This window comes from Geotrypetes seraphini, chromosome 8 (genome assembly GCF_902459505.1).
Source record: "Geotrypetes seraphini chromosome 8, aGeoSer1.1, whole genome shotgun sequence".
NCBI lineage: Eukaryota > Metazoa > Chordata > Amphibia > Gymnophiona > Dermophiidae > Geotrypetes > Geotrypetes seraphini.
Window position 1 is genome coordinate 91,026,223 of NC_047091.1, and position 20,701 is coordinate 91,046,923.

The 20,701-nt window shown below is 43.4% G+C and overlaps 1 protein-coding gene across 4 annotated transcripts in view; it reads left to right on the forward strand.

Annotated features, from left to right (window-relative positions):
• MELK (maternal embryonic leucine zipper kinase) overlaps positions 1-15,467 on the forward strand; it is a 204,196-nt gene extending 188,729 nt beyond the window's left edge. For all 4 annotated transcript variants that reach the window (XM_033956774.1, XM_033956776.1, XM_033956777.1 and 1 more), the window contains 2 exons: positions 10,046-10,149; positions 15,008-15,467. In XM_033956774.1, the coding sequence (XP_033812665.1) occupies positions 10,046-10,149; positions 15,008-15,185 (282 nt within the window). In that variant the 3' untranslated portion in view covers positions 15,186-15,467. The remainder of the gene's footprint in view (positions 1-10,045; positions 10,150-15,007) is intronic.
• The last annotated feature ends 5,234 nt before the right edge of the window (positions 15,468-20,701 follow it).

Here is a 20,701-nt window from a genome sequence, read left to right on the forward strand (position 1 = left end):
TTCCCCCCAACATGGTCCAGCATTTTTCCTCTCCTCTGTCTCCTCCTGTATTCCAATATCTGCCAAATCAGACTGTGGAAGACTCAGTCCTGCTCCTTCTGTGCATTTCATGTTGCCAAGGGGTGAAATTTCAGAGCATTGCAGAGGGCTTCAGTGGGGGCAGATCCAGCAGAGTCTTGCATAAGGCTTTGTGAGCCGTACTGCTTCATTTTACTGCAGACATGTGGTCACAACAGCAGGAATAATGATTTGAGAGGGAGGCAAGAAGGGGCAGAGAGATGGCAGATTCAGGACCATATGGGAAGGTGAGGGGAAATGTCCTTTTTTCCATCACAAACTATAGATATGATGGCCAGTCTCCTATACATGGAAAAGATTGAGGTGTCTAGGGAAACTATCTTGACCCTCTACAAGGAATTTGTTCAAGGCTTTTAGGGGAGACTTAATCCCATCCTAGGCATGTCTTTGTGATCATGAAATATATGGAATAAAATCCCTACCCCACCTACCCCCCTACACACACATAATGGATTTGACTTCATTGGCCTCTGAGAAAGGAGACTTCCTTTAATAAGTACATCCTTATGTTTTTATTTTGCCTATATAGACCATCGTGATCAATATGGCAGAGTTTCAAATAGGTACACTGTACAAAGGATCCAAGTATGAGGTTATATTAGACCAAATGTTTGTGTACCTGTAGCTTTTCCCTGACATTAAGGTTCTCTAGAATGGACATCAGAATGCAGGTTTAGATCCAGTGAAAACCCTTTCCTAGGCTGTAGCTTTTTGGTCTTCTAGGGTAAGATTGAAGTAGGAAGTAGCTGTTGATGCTAACAGGGATTGATGGGGTAGAAGATAATACCATTCAACCCATTCAGTATCTAATCTACAGAGCTGCACTTAATTAACACACATTTTTATCAAAATAGTGGAGAAAAAGCCTCAGTTTCAAGGAGAACAATCCCTACTAAGTTGGAGGACTGACTCGCATTCAGTCATAAAAAACTCCAGCACGTTTTTCTTGCCTTAAAAGTTGATGTTTTTGAAGCAGGAAGAGTAATATGTATTGAGCCAGTAAAGTGAATTTTTGAGTTTCCAGTTTTCCTTTGAGGCAGCAATTTTTTTTTTTTTTTTTTTTAAGTTCAAAAGTTTTTTATTGAGTTTCCAAAAACAAAAAGAAAGCATAAATGTGAAATTACAAAGTATATGGTCCATGTTCAACAGGACAATTTTGTAAAAGTCGTGAGGCAGGCAAGCAAGGAAGGTACAGGTGAACATTAATAACAATAACATGCCTATGGTGGTACAGTACAAGCAGGTCGCGGTAGTGGTGGAGTTATATAGACACAAGTAGGCGATCTAATTGGAGTTTACATAGACAAACAATAGTTGCGTAAAGGAGACCAAACATTTTTATACTTGCTAAGGGCGTTTCTTTTTTCTGCTATTACCTGTTCGTATTTACCATGAAGACACAGAGTGTTCCACCAAGCATGGTAAACAACCTTATCTAGATTTTTCCAACAAAAGAGAATAGTTTGAATTGCTATAGACAGCATAACAGTCAAAAGGCAGCCTTTAGGTTCATCAAGGGGTGAGGCAAGGCCCTGAGACATGAGAATGAGGATTCTAAGGGTGAGCGGCTCTGAGATGCCCAAGATTGTGCATATAGTATCCCATACCCTTTTCCAGTAAAGAACTAGGTGCTTACAATTGAATAACAGGTGTTCCAAAGAGCCATCGTTACTATCACAGGACCAGCATTTAGATGAGGAGGAAGGATTTATTTTATGTGAACGCTTGGGAGTCCAGATAGCACGGTGTAGCAGAAAGAAAATGGACTGTAACACCGAGGCAGATCTGATGGATTTAAATAGGATTAACCTGACAGTGTCCCAATCTATGGCATCAGAAGGTAAGTTTAATACATGCTGCCATTTGAGTTCATAAGACAAAGGATCTTTAACTGCGGGCGATTGCATCACCTTATACCAGAAGGAGGCTTTACCAATGGATGCAAAAGACTTGTCCATGAACGTGCGTAAGCTAGGCTTGTCAACCAGAGACTGTAGATCGGGTGTGGCGGCACGTATACAATGTGAGAGTTGCATCCATGCATAAAACTGGTTTTTGGGAATACCCCAAGTATTCGAAAGATCAGGAAAGGTCATCCATCCATTGGCATTCGTCAAGTCCTTAATTGTCTCAATGCCCCTCTGCTGCCAAAGGGGCCAGATGAAAGATTTGGATTGGATTAGAAATCTCTGGTTGTTCCAAATCAGTAAAAGTGAGGATTGCTCTCAACTATGAGATAATGTAGATTCAAGTTCTTGTAATGCAGATTTATATGACAAGAGAATGCGATCACCTTTATCCAGGCGAGATAAGAGTGTGTCCAGGAAGGAGTTTCATGCGAGCCGCACCATATAAAAAGGTTTCCATGTCAATCCAGCCCGGCATGTCCGAGGATCTGTGATCATTATGACCTTGAATCCAATGGTGTATGATGAAGGCACTGTGGTATTTGTAAAAGTCTGGGAAATTCACACCACCTTCCTTCTTCCCCAGTTTAAGTTTATCAAGAGCGATCCGAGGTTGTCTCTTGTTCCAAATGTACTGTGTGAGGATGGAGTCCAATGCCTTATAAAAGGAGCGAGGTAAGTAGAACGTTAACATGTTTAGAACATAGTTAATTTTTGGTACAATCATCATGCGTATCGACTCCAACCTACCCCACCATGATAGGTTGAGAGGGGTCCACGCGGAGGTAGTATGTCGTGCAATCTGTAGCAGATAATCAGAGTTAAGTTGTATCGTTTCCTCCAAGGAGGGTCCAAAATAGACTCCCAAATATTTCATTTTCGTAGCAGATCACTGTACTCCGAATTGTTCCACGTCAAATTTAACCTCTGGACAGTTGAGAGGCATAACCACCGTTTTGTTCATATTCAGTTTATATCCGGACAGGCCAGAATATTTCTGAATCGATGCTATTAATTGAGGAAATGATGAAGGAGTTATATATAGAAGTATATCATCGGCATAAGCCGAAAGTTTAGTCTCTGAAACCCTGGATTTGAACCCTTCAATGAGTTTATTGTCACGGATTGTTATGAGTAGAGGTTCCAGTGTCAGATCGAACAGCAAGGGGGATAAAGGGCATCCCTGCCTGGTGCTTCATGACGGGTGAAATGTAGAGGACAATGTTCTGTTGATAAGAGTTCTGGTGGACGGTGAGGAGTAGAGTATCTTGACCTTCTGAATGAAATCAGCAGAGAATCCATACCAATCCAGTACTCGAAACAGGAAAGCCCATTCCACGCGGTCAAAGGCCTTCTCTGCGTCCAGTCCCACCGCAATAAGATCCTGATGTCGGTCCTGAGATTGAGCAATGATATGTGAAAATGTTCTCGAGTTGTCAGTAGAGAATCTCCCCGTGATGAAACCACTTTGATCTGTCTTGACTAGTTTGGATATGACTCCCTGCAGTCTGTTGGATAGGAGTTTTGCGTAAATCTTTGCGTCCACGTTTATGAGAAAAAGTGGTCTGTAATTTTATACTGATCGTGGGTTTTTATCAGGTTTTGGGAGGACAATAACATGCGCTTCGGTGAACGATCCATATACTTGCCCTGTGTTGATGACGAAGTGAAGAAATTGCAGATAGTAGGGGGTGAGTATGTCCTGGAATTCTTTGTAGAACTCAACAGTTAGACCGTCAGGCCCAGGAGCCTTATGGGGCGCCATAGATTCTATCGCCTGGGTGAGCTCCGCTAAAGTCAAGGGTTCATCAAGCTTTATGTTGTCATCCTGAGATAATGTGGGATGAGGGAGATCATCCAGAAACTGTGAGGCAGAGATATTGTCATCCAGTTCCGAAGTGTATAACCTCTCGTAAAAGGTCTTAAAAGCTAGAGAGATGCCCTGGTTGGTGGTTAAGATTTCACCATTATCCAGTTCAATGGCAGCGATGTTCTTTTTATCCTCTCTTTTTTTAAGATAAGAGGCCAACAAGTGGCCACACTTGTTGTTATCAGCAAAATATGAGGCAGACTGTTGGGAACACCGAGTTAGCCGCCGTTTTACTGAGCGTGGAGTTATATAGATAACGAGCCTTCGCCAGCCGAGTGAGAGTAGGGATATCTGTAGGGTCATGTTGATGTTCTGTTTCCAAACTCTTGATGTCACTTTCCATCTGTAGGGTATCTTCCAACTGGTTTTTATGTTTACGAGCTGCAAATGAAATAATGATGCCCCTGATGTAGGCTTTGAAGGCGTCCCAGCACGTGATCCAGGAAGTTTGTTCCGGTGTGTTGAAAATAAAGTATTCCTCAATAGCCTTACGGATGCTTGAGTTAAATTGAGGATCTTGGAGCAGAGAGGAGTTGAAGCGCCATTTTCGGTGGGACGTCTGTGTTGCCCTACAGTTGATCTGGAGAGTTATAGCTGCATGGTCTGAGACCGATATAGGTAAAATTTCAGCAGAGGAGACTGAGTCGCATAATGTCGTGTTCAGCAGGAAGAAGTCTATACGTGAGTATGACATATGAGGGTTAGAGTAAAATGTATAAGCTCTTTCGGAACCGTGGACCGATCTCCATATGTCCACTAGGTGGAGATCCATGATCATATGTTGGAGAGCAAACCACGAACCCGATTTTTTTATATCTGTATTGGGAATTTCTGTCAACTTCCGGGTTCAAAACCATGTTAAAATCACCACCCAAGAGCAGGTGGGAATCAGAGTCCAGTAATGCTGATGAAACGATTTCACTGAAAAATTCAGGATTGTCCATGTTTGGTCCGTACAAGTTAAATAAAGTAATCCTCTGACCTCCACAATCAATGGTGACCTTGACCCATCTGCCATGCAGGTCATGTGAGGAGGAGATGATTGTGAGGTCCTGTTTGTTCCGAATCAGGATCATGACTCCCCCTTTCTTCTCTATAGCAGGCGAGTAAAATGCAGGCAGAGCCCATCCTAAGCGAACTTTATCAGAGGCCACTTTGTCCAGATGAGTCTCTTGTAACATAATGACATCAGGTTTTTGTTGATCTAGGTATAGCAGTATTTTCTTCAGTTTGATCAAATTGTTTAGCCTTTTAGTATTAAGGGAGATGCATTTAAGGGACATGTATTATGACACAGTGATTAACAGAATATTTGGTACCATCCTGCTTTAATGAGGCATCCGAATGTTTTATCGTTAGTGATCTGCTGCACGACCAGGGAAGAAAGGACATGTTAGCAAACTTCATGAACAGGAACAATAAGGAACCATAATAACCATGAAATGACCTAAAGTCATACAATACAAATCCCATGTGCACTGTGAGAGTGAAAACAGCAACTACAGTAGAGCACCCTTATATAGAACATCTTTACAATAGGAAGTAGTCTAATACATGCAACTAAGTAATGATAAACTAGTGCAGACAGCAGGTAGTATAATACGGTCAGACTAGAGCAGGGGTGCCCAACGCGTCGATCGCGATCGACCAGTAGCTCAGGAAGGCAACTCGAGTCGATCGCACTCGTGTTGCCGTCCTGATCTACGGGCCGATCAGCCTTCCTCTCCAGTGTTCTCCCTAGGGCCTTTTAGCTGGGCGGTCCGCCCAGCTGTCATCTGCCGCTGCTGAACATTAAAAAAAAACAACAAAAAAACAGCTTGGAGATTTCAGCCCCTAGCGAACTTATGCTCCGGGCTCTAACGTGTGCGTGCTGGCTTCTCTTCTCTTCCCTCCGAAACCGGAAGTTATGTCCGGGGAGGGGGGGGGAGAAGGGAAGCCTGCACGCACATGTTGAGAGCCCTGAAGCAAGCGTTCGCTACGGGCTAATGCGGGAGACAGGTTAGTGAAGCATTTGTTCTTCTTCCTGCCGGGTCCTGCCTACTTTCTGTTTCCGCGAAGGCAGGACCCGGCAGCATTTCCCCCAATAGGTTGATCACGATCTTGGGCTGATCAGCCTTCCTCTTCCCGACGGCAGAATTGACGTCGGGGAGAGGAATGCTGGTTGGCCGAAGCAGGGAGAGCTTGGGGCCTGTTATTGGTGGCGTTTGGGTCCTGGTCCCCGATGGTAATGGCAGTGGCAGTGGCTTGGGGGAGGGCAGGGAGAAAGAAAGAAAAAGGGCAGGCAGGGAGACAGAAGGAAAGAAGAGAAACAGAAAAAAAGAAAGGGAGGCAGAGAGAAAGAAAGGGCAGGGAAGAGGAAGGAAAAGTTGGGGGGAAGGAATGAGGTCTGGAGGAGAAGAAGCATACAGGCTAAAAGAAGGGAAGAAAGATTGTATGCACAGTCAGAAGAAGAAAGTGCAACCAGAGACTCATGAAATCACCAGACAAGGTAGGGAAAATGATTTTATTTTAAATTTAGTGATCAAAATGTGTCTGAATTTATATCTGCTGTCTATATTTTACACTAAGGTCCCCTTTTACTAAACCGCAATAGAGATTTTTAGCGCAGGGAGCCTATGAGTGTCGAGAGCAGCGCTGGGCATTCAGCGCAGCTCCCTGCGCTTAAAAACTGCTATCGTGGTTTAGTAAAAAGGGAGGGGTATATTTGTCTATTTTTGTATGGTTGTTACTGAGGTGATAGTGCTTAGAGTCATCTGCTTTGACCTCTTTGAAAAACCCTGGAATAGGAATGATGATTAACATTTTCTATGCATACAGTGTGCTTTGTGGTTTTTTTTAATTTTATTGTTGGTAGATCATTTTGACTTGGTCATTTAAAAAGTAGCTCGCAAGCCCAAAAAGTGTGGGCACCCCTGGACTAGAGTATAGTGACCTAACAGCATAACAGTCAAACCTGATGAATAGGAGTGGGGGATTTCAGTTCAATAAAGGCAGCTAAATCATCAGGGTTGGTGTAATCCTTTGTTTGATTATGGAGAGTCACTCTCATCCTGGCCGGGTATAGCATGCCAAATTTCGCATTTAGCTGTTTCAGCTAGGGCCGGTATGAGAGCAATTTCTTTCTTCGTGCTGCAGTGGTCTTGCTCAGGTCCGGCAGGAAAAGTATGGTAGCTCCTTCATGTTTAATAGCTCTGATTTTAGCACGCTGCATAATGTCCAGCACGTGTTGGTAGCGGAGGAGCTTGAGGACCACCAGTCGGGGGTAGCGGTCGTTGGGATTTTTGGAGGAAGGAACTCTGTGGGCCCTCTCAATTTCAAACTCACGCTGGAAGGAGAGATCCAGAAGTTTTGGTATCAAATCCTCTAGATGTTTTACCAAGTCGCGGTCGTGAGTCCCTTCCTTGAGCCCAAGAAGACGAATGTTGCAACGACGAGATCTGTTATTATTGTCCTCAAGCTCTGACTCCAGATGAGCAATGCGACGGGGCTGAGCTCTGAGTTCAGCCACGTGTTGTGTGGTAGCCTCCATTTTGCCTTCCAGACACAGCACTCGGGATTGCAGCTGAGAAAGGTCTGCCGTGAGGTTAGTTAACTTATCATTGATCTCCTCTGTGGCAGTTTTGGTGTCGGTGACCAGATTTTTCAACTTGCGAAGTTCAGCGAGTATTTCGGAGGTACTTTCCAGTTTCGGGTCCCGGCAGCGGTGCTTTCGATGGCGACGGGGGGTCGGGTTTATGGCGTTTGTTTACCTTTTTGTCTGCCATATCCGACCGGAAAGTGAGCGATTTCGGAGGAGAAAAGTGTGAGCTGGCCTGAGCGTTGGTAGTTTAGCGATTTTGGACACAGGTGCTGCGTTGCGATTTAGATTTCACGAACGGGTGCAGGAGCTCCACATTTAAGCTACCATCACATGTGGGCTCAGCAACGCCCCCCGAGGCAGCAATTTTTGAATCACAAAACACGATTCCTGTTGAGATGAAGATTTTAATGTTGGCAGAAAGCTAAGTACAGTTTTGACGTTTTGAATGATGAATGTAAAGTTAGATTTGGATTTACAAAGCGGAACTGTGAACTTACAGTACAGTATCAGACACACTTATTTGTGGGATTGGACTTTATAAGTTTTTTGTATTGATAGAAAGAGTTATCACGGTAAAAGATGATTGAGCACAAATGGTTGGTGAAGAATAACTATTTGTATGAAGTAGTTTTTATACCCATGACTAAATGTGAATCAGTCCTCCATTTTAGTAGGGACTGTTTTCCTTGAAACTGAAGTTTTTTTCTCCACTATTTGGGAGGGGAAAAAAAGTGATAAATAAGTGTGGCTCTGTAGATTGGATATTGAATTGGTTGAATGGTGATATATATCCAAGTTCTTAGTTGATTATAGTGGGAGATAATACCACATCTGTCCAAAAGTACAGCTTGACCACCCTACTGAACAACTCCTGGATGACGAGGGTGTGTTGGATGAGTGTGTGTTTCGGAAGTAGCTGCAGAGGAGTCTGAAGCGTTGGAACAGTAATTTTTGTACCTCTCCTGATCTTTCTCTGAGCATGTTGTAGTTCATGCACATTGTATTTCAGGTCAGATGCATGAAGCCCTGGAAGTTTGCAAGTACAAATACCTGTAGTAGAAATTTATAATGCTGCCTATGGGTTTACCTGATCATTTGTCTTCCATAGTATATTTCCTTGTCCACTGATGTTCTAAAGTCATCAACTTTCTCTTGAGAAGAAATCTCTATAAACTTCCTACCTTGGCTAGAATATTGTTATATGTATTGACTTATGAAGGGCTGTGAAAAACTCTGTGGTAGGTAATCATATCATTGTGACAAATCTTCCTCCATAAAAGATTCAGGGTACAATCATCCCTCCCCCCTCCCAGAAGGAGTGGGCCTTCAGCTGTTAACTACCTTGAGAACAGGTTTGACACACACTGGTATAATTGTTGTTTTACAAATTCAGGGCACTCTATATAGATGGCTGCAGCTTCTATGCCATGGTCTTGTCAGGGAGAATTAAGGAGAACTTTTGTGTACCCGTCTGTAGCTGTAGAATAGGTGAAGAAGTCTCATTTTGATATGTTTGAGTGGGGAGACCTAGCAGTATTGTTTGTACCAAAATGTATGTTTGTACCAAAATGGATGAGCAGTTTCATATAACAGTAGGCTTGACAAGTTTCAAGTTTATTTATTTTTGATGAATCGCCTATTTAAATTGCTAGGCGATGTACAATAATAATAACATATATTAATGAATGAAACAAGTACAATATTAATGGTGACATAAAAACAAATTTGTTGTTAGTTAAAATTTAACACACTTAACAAACGGAGTGTAAACATAAGTTTAAAATAATTTGTGGGTAAAACATACAAGACATGTGTGGTTAAGAGGAGGAATAGTTACAATTTTTGATAGAAGAGAAGAAAAAACATAAAAGGGAAAAACAAAAAGGGAGGTTATAATGGCTGATTTAAAAAAATAAAAAAAATAGAAAACTCGGTAACGGTTTAAAGATAATCGATTTTTCTTTGTCCTAAGATCCATACGCATCTTTAAAGAGAAAGGTTTTTAACATTTTTTTAAACAGTGTTAGGTCTTTTAGTTCTCTAATGTATTGTGGTAAAAGATTCCAAGAATGTGGGGCCATAACTGAGAACATGTCTTGTCTTCTAGTTCCTATCATTTTAATAGAAGGCACTGTAAGAAGATTAAATGAAGATGAACGAAGTGATCGTATTGTATTATATGGGATAAGCCATCTGTTAATGACCTTGTAAACTTTCAGTAACATCTGTGATGTTGGCATCAGGCAGATGATATACTTCAGATTTTATGTCAGGTCGGCAGATGGATATCTCAAAAAGGCATGACTAACCACCATTACTCATTCTTTCCTAATGGTTGCTGTTCTGCAACTTTGGGATTTTTGCACTTTGATTCCTTTCATGCAATATTTTTGCCACTTCCAAGACTGCATGCTTGTTATCCCTGTTTTGTTCTTGACACAAAGTAAAATAAGCTACCAATTTTAAAACTGGAAAGAGAGATCTCTAGTCATCTTAAAAAGCTGAGTTTGTTATGGATAAAGAGGTTGAATGTTTTTTTTAAAAAAAATTTTATTTCCTTATAAGACTTATAAATATTAACAATTTTTTTGAAATCTCATTAATTTCTAGGCACATTACAATGTAACTACAACAAGAATTTTAAATCCAGACCAGTTACTGAGGGAGATAATGCAAATTCTTCCTGAAAAACAAGTAGAGTATATTCAAAAAGGGTAAGTGTTGAATCTCTAACGGAAGAAATGCTGCATAATTCGTTTTGCTATGAGGATAATTTTGAAACTGTCCATGGGGCTTGCAAACTGTTCACCAGTATAACAAGTTTGTAAAATTATTATCTAAAATGTTCTCTCCCTCTTCCCTCCCCCTCGCCTTTAGATGGTTTAAACACAACCATGATAACCAAAATTCAGTAGCAAAGACATATAGGATTCTGTACAATAGCTGCTGTTTCCCATTAGTTGCAAATCTGCAGAAGGGTATCACTTTAAGACTCTGAACTCCTCCCCTTCTGCAGTGGAGAACTGCTCCCTCTTCAGTTTTTCCTTCTGCAAGTGAATTCAGAAGGTATGTTTTGATCTGCTCTGCTTCTTTTTGTTATTTTGGGGTATTTTTGCCGTTGGTCTTTGGATTTTTTTTTTGCATAGTTCAGTGCTCAGAGGTCCCCTTTTTGGTCTTATTCTGGTGGGGAAAGGATGTAGTTCCGCATGTGTGGACTGCTGCTCCCAGGCCAATCTGAGTACCTGTGGAGCCAGCCTACTTTGTGTCCTTTCAGGAGTTTGGGGTCCATTCCCCTGGGACCTGCTCACTCGCAGATTTATCAGAGGCTTGAGTGCAGGCTATGGGAGCCCTGTGCAACAACTCTCTGGGTATCAGGGAGCCGGCTGCAAAGTACCCCCCCCCCCCTCAGCACATTGCGAGGACTTTGGGGGTGGGTGTCCGTGGTTGAGGTCTGCCTGACAGGCAGCCAGAAGATCTCTATCGGCGGACCTGTGCTGGCTAATCTCTGAAGCAGAAATCCTTTCCCTACAAGCAGGTTCAAGCTGACGGGCATCTAAGGGGAAAATCATGGGGGTCTAAAAAAAACAGTTTTGAGAGTTTCTGGGGTTAGGTTTCCCCACCTCCAAAACCCCAAATTCGCTATTTTAAAATTTTTCTGTTTGGCTTCAACGGGTTGTTTTTGGCACGAATCTAAGATATGATCAGTGTTAAGTACAGGTGAACAAATGCTGCTATTACAATTCAATGACTCAGCAACTTTTGATATGGTACATCCTACTCTGTTGCTAAATAAACCATCTGAAGTAGGAATTTCAGGACTGGTATTACAATGGTTTCATGACTTTTTGACAAAAAGATGTTACTGAATATTAAAAGATAGATCCTTCTCTGACTACTGGTCTCCACCATGTGGTGTACTGCAAGGATCTCCTATCTCACCACTATTATACAACATCTTTATGACCACACAAAATTCGATCATTCTCAGACCTGGGGAATGGCTTTTTTTCTATGCAGATGTTTTCCTGTTCCTGAACCAAGCAAATATGGACTATCCAGAGTGTTTAACTATAGTGCAAAAATGGGTCAGTAAGATACCATCTCAAACTAAACACTGAAAAAAAAAACTTATGGTTTGGGCAACACAACCTAATTCTATCTACTATTGTTCGAAAAAATGGCACTAGCTTCAACATTGAGAAATCTTCAAAAGTTCTAGAAGTCACTTTAGACAGTTTCCTGAGTTTTGAAGACCATGTTAACAATTTAGCCTGGAAATGGAGAAGGGCCAGTTGAATCGCCCACAGTTCTAAGCAATTGATTGACCACTTGTGCTCTAAGGGCACACACCAGCCCTGCACCAGAACAGACATGCACACTGCTCCCCAGCCCTTGAGACTCGTATCTGTCGACAGAATCGCCCAATGCAAGATCTAGAGTGGGAGGCCCTTGGATAGCGAGAGGGGCCCAACCACCACTCCAGACTGTTCTGCGCAACTGCCGACCACGGCGGGGGTGCAAGTAACAGGTCCCACTGTGGATTCCAGTGCAACAGTAGAGCCTCCTCCAGGGGAGGCAGCCTGGCTCTTGCTCATGGGACCACATCGATTGTCACCACCATGATCCCCAAGAACTGGAGATACTGCTACACCATTGGGGTCAGAGTGGCCAAGAAGGTTCTGATGACCTGGCGAAGCTTCTCCTGATGGGATACAAATAGAAACACTTTGTTCTGCTTCATGTGAACTCAAACTCCCAGGTACTCCAAATCCTGGGTAGGCTTGATGTTAGCAACTGTACCACCTACCGGATCGCCTGATGCCCCTAGGACAAAGAGGGAGCTCTGATTAACCAGTCGTCCAGATATGGATGAACCAGGCAGCGAAGATAGGCTACCATCACCATCACTTTGGTGAAGATCCGGGGAGTTGTCGCCAATCCAAAGGGGAGAGCCGCAAACTGAAAATGCTGCCCCAAGACATAGAACCACAGAAACTTCCGATGGTCCAGGAAAATGGAAATGTGAAGATTTGCCTTCATCAGATCTAGGGAGGACAGAAACTCCCCCAGTGCCACAGATGCCATCACTGAGCACACCGTCTCCATGTAGAAGCAGGCACTTTCAGAGCCGCATTGACTGCCTTGAGGTCAAATCCTTTCTTTGGAACGATGAAGTATATTGAGTATCTTCTAAAGCCCAAGTCTTGCTCTGGCATGGGTTCGATTGCCACAAGATCCAAAAGTCTGTGGCCTACAATCGAACCACCTTCTTGAGGCAGTCCACAGGGGAATCCAGAAAGTACTCGGTCAGAGAAACTCCAGTTTGAGGCCATAGCGGAGGACCTCCAGAACCCAGGGTTCGGAGGTGATGGACTCCCATTCAGCCAGAAAGGCCGACAACCTCCCCGTGATGCGAGGAGGAGACGGTCCGGCGTCAGAATTGTTTCATAGCGGAAGCTGCCGACCATCTTGTTGCTGACTGCTAATGGTGAGGACCACTGTCCTGAGGAAGAACCTGAGTACGGACGGGAGCGCTAAAAGGGACAAAAAATTAGAACACCCTGAACTCCTGGAAGGGCGGGACCTTCTCCCAGGCAATGCCTTGGATTTGCAATCCTGAACACTGGCCATAAGGTCATCCAGACCCGGGCCAAACAGGAGCTGACTCTTGAAGCTTTAGAAGATGAATCACCAGACCATTGCCTGATCCACAGCATTCTGCGAGCTGAAACAGAATAGGTGCCAAGCTTGGCGAAAACTTTCAAGATTTCATACAAGGCATCAGCCATGTAATCTATTCCAGGGATGAGAAAATCCAAATCACGCAGCACCACAGTATCAGGATTATGGCGCAGCTTGGAAAGACACACCCGAACAACGAAAGATGAGACCGTCGCTGCTTTGACACTAGCCGCAGACGAGTCAAGCAGAAGCTTACACGTCGGTCCTGAACATCCTTCAGGATTACCCCTCCATCTGTGGGAAGAGTTGTGCACTTGGTGACCTGCGCCACCAATAAATCTGCTTTCAGAGAAACAAAACGCTTGTTAAAACAATCCATCATGGAATAAATCCTCGCTATTGCCCGAGCGCATTTCAGGGGACCTTCCGGATCGTCCCACATATCTGAAAGAATATGAACCACATTAGGCTTATCAGGAAAAGAGGTAGATTGTAGCCTTCTGGTCACATATGAGAACATTCAGCAGTGACCAGTTGATCCGACTGCAGCTTCAATTCTGCAGAGATTCAGAAATTAAATCCATAAGGTGTGCAAGCTTGAAAAATCTGCACAGTGGGGTTGTCCTCCAAATCATGGGACCCATACGAATCTGGCTCGTGGAGATCCGCAAGATTTTGCAACATCCGTGGCCGCTGCAGTACCACCCGGAGAAAACAGAGGAATCAAATTTAATGCTGTTCTAAGGCAATTGATTCAGTTAGTTTATAAAGAAATGGTAGATTGGATCATAAGCAGCTATAGTTAGATTTTGAAAAATAATTTTGTATAGAAGTCATTGATAGAATGTTAAATTATGCAAGTTTGAAATCATAGCATGTCCTCTAAGAATTAGTGGGGGTTTGAAGTGTGTGATCATTACAAATTAATCATTTTGGGCTTCTTTTACAATGGTAAAGGTTTCTACCACGAGCTGGCAAGGTAAATGCTCCGATGTTCATAGAAATTCTATGAGTGTTGGAGCATTTATCTCACATGTCCCATATTGGATTACAATAATCACTTGCTTCTTGGTACAAAACATAACTGATGAATTAATCTTCGCTTACCTATGCCTCCAAAGTCAGACTGTAAAAAAAAAAACTTGGTCAAAATTGGTATTCTGTTTCCCAGAAAACAGCCCACATTTCACTCACAAAACCATGTTTTATCTACAGTATATCCAGCAGCATGTTTGAAGCCAGCCAAGCTTTTTAAAGCCTGTGAGCAAACATTCAAATTTTATATAGAGTGATCATTTTCCTATTGAAGTAGGACATAAATTTGAACGTTATTAGTATATCTAATGCCTAAAACTAAAACCTCTGGGCAAATCATTTAATCCTCCACTGCCCCAGGTACATTAGATTGTGAGCCTACTGGGACAGATAGGGAAAATGCTTGAAGTACCTGTGTTTAAACTATTTTGTGGTTTTGTATAACTACAAAAAGGCGGTATACAAGTCTCAACCCCTTTCCCTAATATCAGCTATTGGTGGAAGACAAATAGGACTAACATAGAGCCTTGATAGGCTCCCTGGATTACTGCAACAGAGCTGGTAAAGAGAGCCTCATCTATCACTTTATAAGCTCAATAATGCTGCCCCTAGATGACAATTTGCCACAGTCTATTCAGTAAAATATTAACTGTATGAAAAGTGGCAGATAAATTAAGGAGAACCAAAAAACTACCATGAGGAGCAATGTTTCCAGCAGTCACATTCTATGGATAAACATACTTATTCTTATTAGTGTAGACAGAATAACTGGGTAGACTGGTCCCATATCTGCTGCTATTTACTGTATATAGTATTAACTGCCTGCTTCTCCACCATGCTTCGCTTTTTCTACAGCTATATACTGAAGTGTCGTACACAGTCAGATTTTGGGAAAGTGACCATGCAGTTTGAACTGGAAGTCTGCCAACTTAACAAACTTGAAGTGATGGGTATCAGAAGGCAACGACTTAAGGGTGATGCATGGGTGTACAAGAAATTAGTGGAAGATATTCTATCTAGCTGTAAGGTATAATTGATGTATAATAGTTATATTATAAATATAATTTTATACTTGCTTAAAAGCAGTGTGGTCAACCTTACTACAGTTAAATCTTCAGAAGTGTTTTAGATCACTTGTGACTAAATGATTTGTGAATAAATATAAACCCCCTAAACTTATTAGTTATTCTGGTGTCTTTTAATCATGTAGTCTTGCATGTTGCTGTATTTTAGCACTTTGTCTTTATAAATTTGTACTGTAAACATGTTCTGCAAATATGTAATTTCTTTGCAAAATAAAGTATTTCTAAACTTACAAGGGCCTGTTCATTTCACTACCCAGTCAGGTTCCAGATTTTGGGCTAGATTCATGAACCTGCTCAATCGGGACTGCTCCATGTCCGATTTGGGCAGGTCCGATGGATTTTTGAAACTCCAATATGCATATGGGGATGATCAGAGTAATGCCCCAATCTACCGGCACGGATCGCTGGTGTGTGATCCTCACGCATGCACAGACCATCTGCTCTCCCTGCAGATGGTCTGCGCATGGCGTTTTGTGTGCAGGTTTTTTTTTTGTTGTTTTTTTTAAATTTCTGGCTATAGTTGAAAGCGAGTCTACTTAAAAGCACAGCTTCTTTAGCACTCTGCAGACAGGTAGAGGTTAATCTTACAAGTGGGTTTATATCTCATTATGACCAACAGGTGGAGACTGAAACAATTCCTATCAGTCTTCTTTCAGTCTCCAGCAGGTATTGAGTGAGCTGTACTCATCTCCCTTGGTGGAATTTGTTTAGGGGTTTCTAGTCCCTGTTTTTGGCCAGATTGAGCTTTGGTGGGCCCTGTTTGGGGGTCTGTCCGACCTAGGGGTGTCAAATCCAGCGGGTCTCATGCTGGGTCCCTCCCTCCATTTCTTCCACCTCCCCACATTTTTTTAGAGAAGCCTCAGCAGTAAGCCTTGCACCCTAATTCAAGCAAGGCATATTGCTTTGAGAGCCTGTGGAGTCCGTTCTGTAAAAAAAAAAAAAATCCTGAGATAGTGCCAGTCTGAAGGGTTGCTTTCCCTTTAACTATGCTGTAAATTACTGTATTTTTTTACTAACTGGCACTTTTATTCTAGCTAGGTCGCGTATAGAGCAATTGAGCCCTTCTCTGGGGGAGAGATGCACAATTTAGTCCAGACGTGGCTGGCCTGAAAACAGCTGTTTGAGCAGGTGCGATCATGGAGCTCCGTCGGCAGCAGCTGCAGGTGTCCAGGGCTTCACGGCCTTAGTGCCTTGCGAGAAGCCCAGTATTCCCCCACCATCCCCGGAGGGATTCCCTCTCAGCTGATTTTTGAAGTGAGTCATAAAAGTTTGGTAGATGGTTCTTAGTGGATCAGGAGGTGGCACAGATTGAGATGGCTGCCTCGTTCTTCTCGGATGCTCTCTCTGACTTGATGCAGACGTCGGCTAAGTCTATGGCTAAGTCTACGCCTAGATCCCAGAGAGTGGTATCTAAGCCACGCAGCCTTTCAGCTAATAGTACAGTCTTGGTGTCAGCCCCTCATGAACCTGATGTCCACGTGTGTTAACACCAAAACACCCAGCTTCTTCAGTCGTCTTAGGGACGGTCAGGCCGAGGGCCTGGATGCTCTGGTTCAACCAACAGAGGGTCTCTTGTACGTGTTTCCTCCTTGGCCATTAGAGGGCAGAGTTCTTCTCCGCATTGTTCAACATCCAGGCCTAGAGATTTAGGTGGCTCCAGATTGGCCCAGGCATCCATGGTACGCGGATCGGATGAGGCATCTGGTGGTGGATCCTCTTCCTCTGCCTCTTGTCCGACCTGCTGTCTCAAGGCCCCATTCCAATGTTCGATCCGGGTCTCTTTTGTCTTACGACTTGAGCTCCTGAAAGGGAACGCCTAGGTAAGCAGGGATATTCAGATAAAGTGATCTCAACCCTTTTGGGATCCCGGAGACTTTCCACTTCTTGGGCTTATGTGCAGGTTTGGCGTCTACTTGAGGAGTGGTGTGCTGCACGTGGAGTGGTTTCTTTTCGCACTTCCCTGCCTACCATCTTAGGGTTCTTGTAGGATGGCATGGACAGCGATCTGGCTTGGTCTTCTCTCCAGGTTCAGCTTGCAGCCTTGTCAGCCTTTCATGAGTTGTTACGAGGTCAGCGTCTGTCTGCCATTCCTGATGTTCACTTCTTGCGGGCGGCCAAATTGTTCAAGCCTCCTGTGCAACCGTCTGTTCCATCTTGGGATCTGAATCTGATCTTGTCCATGTTGGTGTGCCCCCTTTCAAGCCTTTGGGGACCTGCACATTGAAGGACCTTATTCTTAAAGCGATCTTCTTTGTGGCTATTACATCTGCTATGCATGTTTCTGAGCTGCAGGTTTTCTCTTGTAGGTCTCCCTTTCTGGGGTTCACTAGGGAGCGGGTTGTGTTGTGGCCTGTTCCTTCCTTTCTGCCAAAGGTAGTTTCTCCTTTTCATGTTAATCAGTCAGTGGTCCTCCCGGTGCTGGGTAGTGAGGAGAGTTCTTCTGAGCAGAAACAGTTGTGCAAATTGGATGTCTGTCGGGTCCTTCACTCTTATGTGCAGAGGACCCAGGAGATCAGGAAATCAGATCATCTCTTTGTCCTTCTAGCGGGTCCTAGTAAGGGTGATGGCGCTTCCAAGGCTACCATTGTGCGCTGTATCAAGGAGACTATTGCTTCCGCTTATCGTCTTCAGAAAAAGCCTGTTCCAAAATTTCTCATGGTTCATTCCATTCGGCATCAGGCAGCTTCTTGGGCTGAGTCTTCACTAGTGCCTCCAGTGGATATTTGCAAGGCTGCAGTTTGGTCTTCTCTGCATTCCTTTGTCAGACACTACTGTTTGGACGTTCAGGTGCATCGGGACACGGTGTTCGTTGAGCATGTTCTGGTGTCGGCCCTTCGGGGATCCCACCCACGATGGGTACTGCTTTGGTACGTCCCATCTGTGAAGAACTATACTGTCTACAGGTGCTGCAGGAGAAATTAGGTTCTTACCTGTTAATTTTCTTTCTATTAGCCTGTAGACCAGTATAGTTCCCCACTCTTTCTGTCTTCATGCAGTGATTGCAGGTTTGGCTTGCGTGCAAATTTTGATTTTTCTGCGGGTTCCAGTATTTTTCTAGGACCGGGGAGATATAAGAACAGCTGCTATGGCTCAGCTGGTGAGCTGTGGGGATAATGTCACTGCAGGATTCCAGTTCTATTCATTTTCCAACAGTTGTTACTATATGTTTGTTGTTTTTATTCTCCTGTTCAGAGTGTTTTTACTGTTTACCGTTAGAATTGTGCTCGGTTGACTATTCGACAGACTGGGTTGGCAAGAGGGGAGCCTCAGCTAATATACTAACATAGAAACATAGAACATGACGGCAGAAAAGGGCCACAGCCCATCAAGTCTGCCCACTCAATTGACCCTCCCCCTTACTGCCCTCTTGGGAGATCCCACTCTGATGACCCCTCCCCTTAACTCTACCCTCTTAGAAATCCAACATGTGCATCCCATTTATTCTTAAAATCTGGCACGCTGCTGGCCTCAATCACCTGTACTGGAAGCTCAATCCAATGATCAACCACTCTTTCAGGAAGAAATACTTCCTGGTGTCGCTATGAAATTTCCCGCCCCTGATTTTCAGTGGATGCCCTCTTGTGGCCGAGGGTCCTACTACTCCACCTGCTGGTCACAGTGAGATATAACCCATCTGTGAAGAACTATACTGGTCTACATGCTAAAAGAAAGAAAATTAGCAGGTAAGAACCTAATTTCTCCTTTTTATTTGAAAATCTTTTTATTGTATTCAAAGAAAATTACAACTTCCAACCAGAACAGTAAAGATGGCAGCCCGAGCTGCACCCACCACTGTGACAAAACCTCAGTCACCCATACTCAAACACTGGTTGTCAAGTGTCCACCATGCCAATCACAAAGGCAGCAAAACATGATGAAGTTCTGATTATAACTACATATCACCTCTATGTATTGCTGACAGTATTCAACTTACCTGGCAAGATGTGCTGTCCCCCCTCCCCGAGCTGCACAGTACCCTCACCATGTGAGTCTTGTAACTCTTAGCTCTTTTGAGAGTGGATTCAACCACCATGGAATGTTGAAGAACCTGAAGCTTCTTGAATCTGGGAGCCTTCTTAACTCTATATATGGAGTCAGCATTTTCATGAACAGGTTGCATGGTGGGGATGTCTCCCACTGCTTCATCTGTACATATTTAAGGATTCTGTCACAGCTTCCTTGGGGGTAGGGATATCAAAATTGAGGATGTCCAATAACTCAGCCCTGGACCTATTGTTGATGGACTTTTGTCATCTACCAACCAAAATCTGTGGAGAGTTCCTTAGGGGGAACCTTTTTTATGTGAAGAAGGAATAAAGGGATGGCAAAGGACTCTTCATCTGGTTTCTGAAGAGTTCCAGGAGTGGTCAGAATCAGACTCATAGAAATATTCCTCCCTATAAGTCTAAGTCTGTATCTGCTTTGGTAGACTGACGTGTTGGTCATGCTCTCAGCTTCTTCCCTTGAGGGACTGAACAACAAAACCATCTTCACCAGTGCTGGCCCTCACACATAGAGAATGACATGGGGAAAAATGTTCCCTGTCCCCACAGGATCTCTCTATCCCCTTCCCGTGAGCTCTGTCCTCATCTGCACAAGCCTTGAACACTTTAAAATTATAAGTGTCTGAGGCTTATGCAGCTAAGGCAGAGCTTGCAGGAATGGGACAGAGACAACTTGCGGGGAAGGAATTTAAATATTGAGATCCCACAGGTACAAGGACAAATTTGTCCCCATGTCATTCTGTATGAGTGGCATAGCAACCACGTGGAGTGAGCAGAAAACCTCACAGGCCACTGAGCTGGTGGGGCTCCCTAAGGGCAAGATTCTGTAATTGCATGTCAGTCACACTTAGGTGCCCATTACAGAATTGTGCTCAGTGGTGTCTAATTTAAAACTTAGGTGCTTGTAATATAGGCCAGAATTTTAAAGACCTACATTAGAGGCACCTAAGTTCTTTAGATAATTGCACCTGCTTTTGTGTTAGGCACCCCTAGGCATCATGGTGTCTATCGCCCAATTAATCTTTTTTTTCCAATTATGAGCTTCTTAAAGCCAGTTTACTAATTAAGTTAGGCACCTAACCTTCGGTGCCTCGTAAAGAATTTCCCCCTAAATGCCTTTCTCTTTTCCCAAAAATTCCCACTGTTTCACATTTACCAATTAGAGAGCTGCATGGGGATCCCACGGGGATGGAAGTAGTTCTTGTGAGGTTCCTGTTGGAGTGTCAGATAATGGCAGTGTCTAGGAACCACTGCCTGCAGCCTTTTGAAGAGAGAGTCCTACTCATTTTCCAAGCCCACTGCACCACCAATTTTTTGTAATGTTTTATTTTATAATTTTTATCCATAAACAACACATCACAAGCAATAATAGAAAAAATCCCCTAGAACATAAATAGGGGAGTTACACAGGCTATAGTAACATGCCTTCAGCAAACTTATATAAATGAGATCAAATCAAA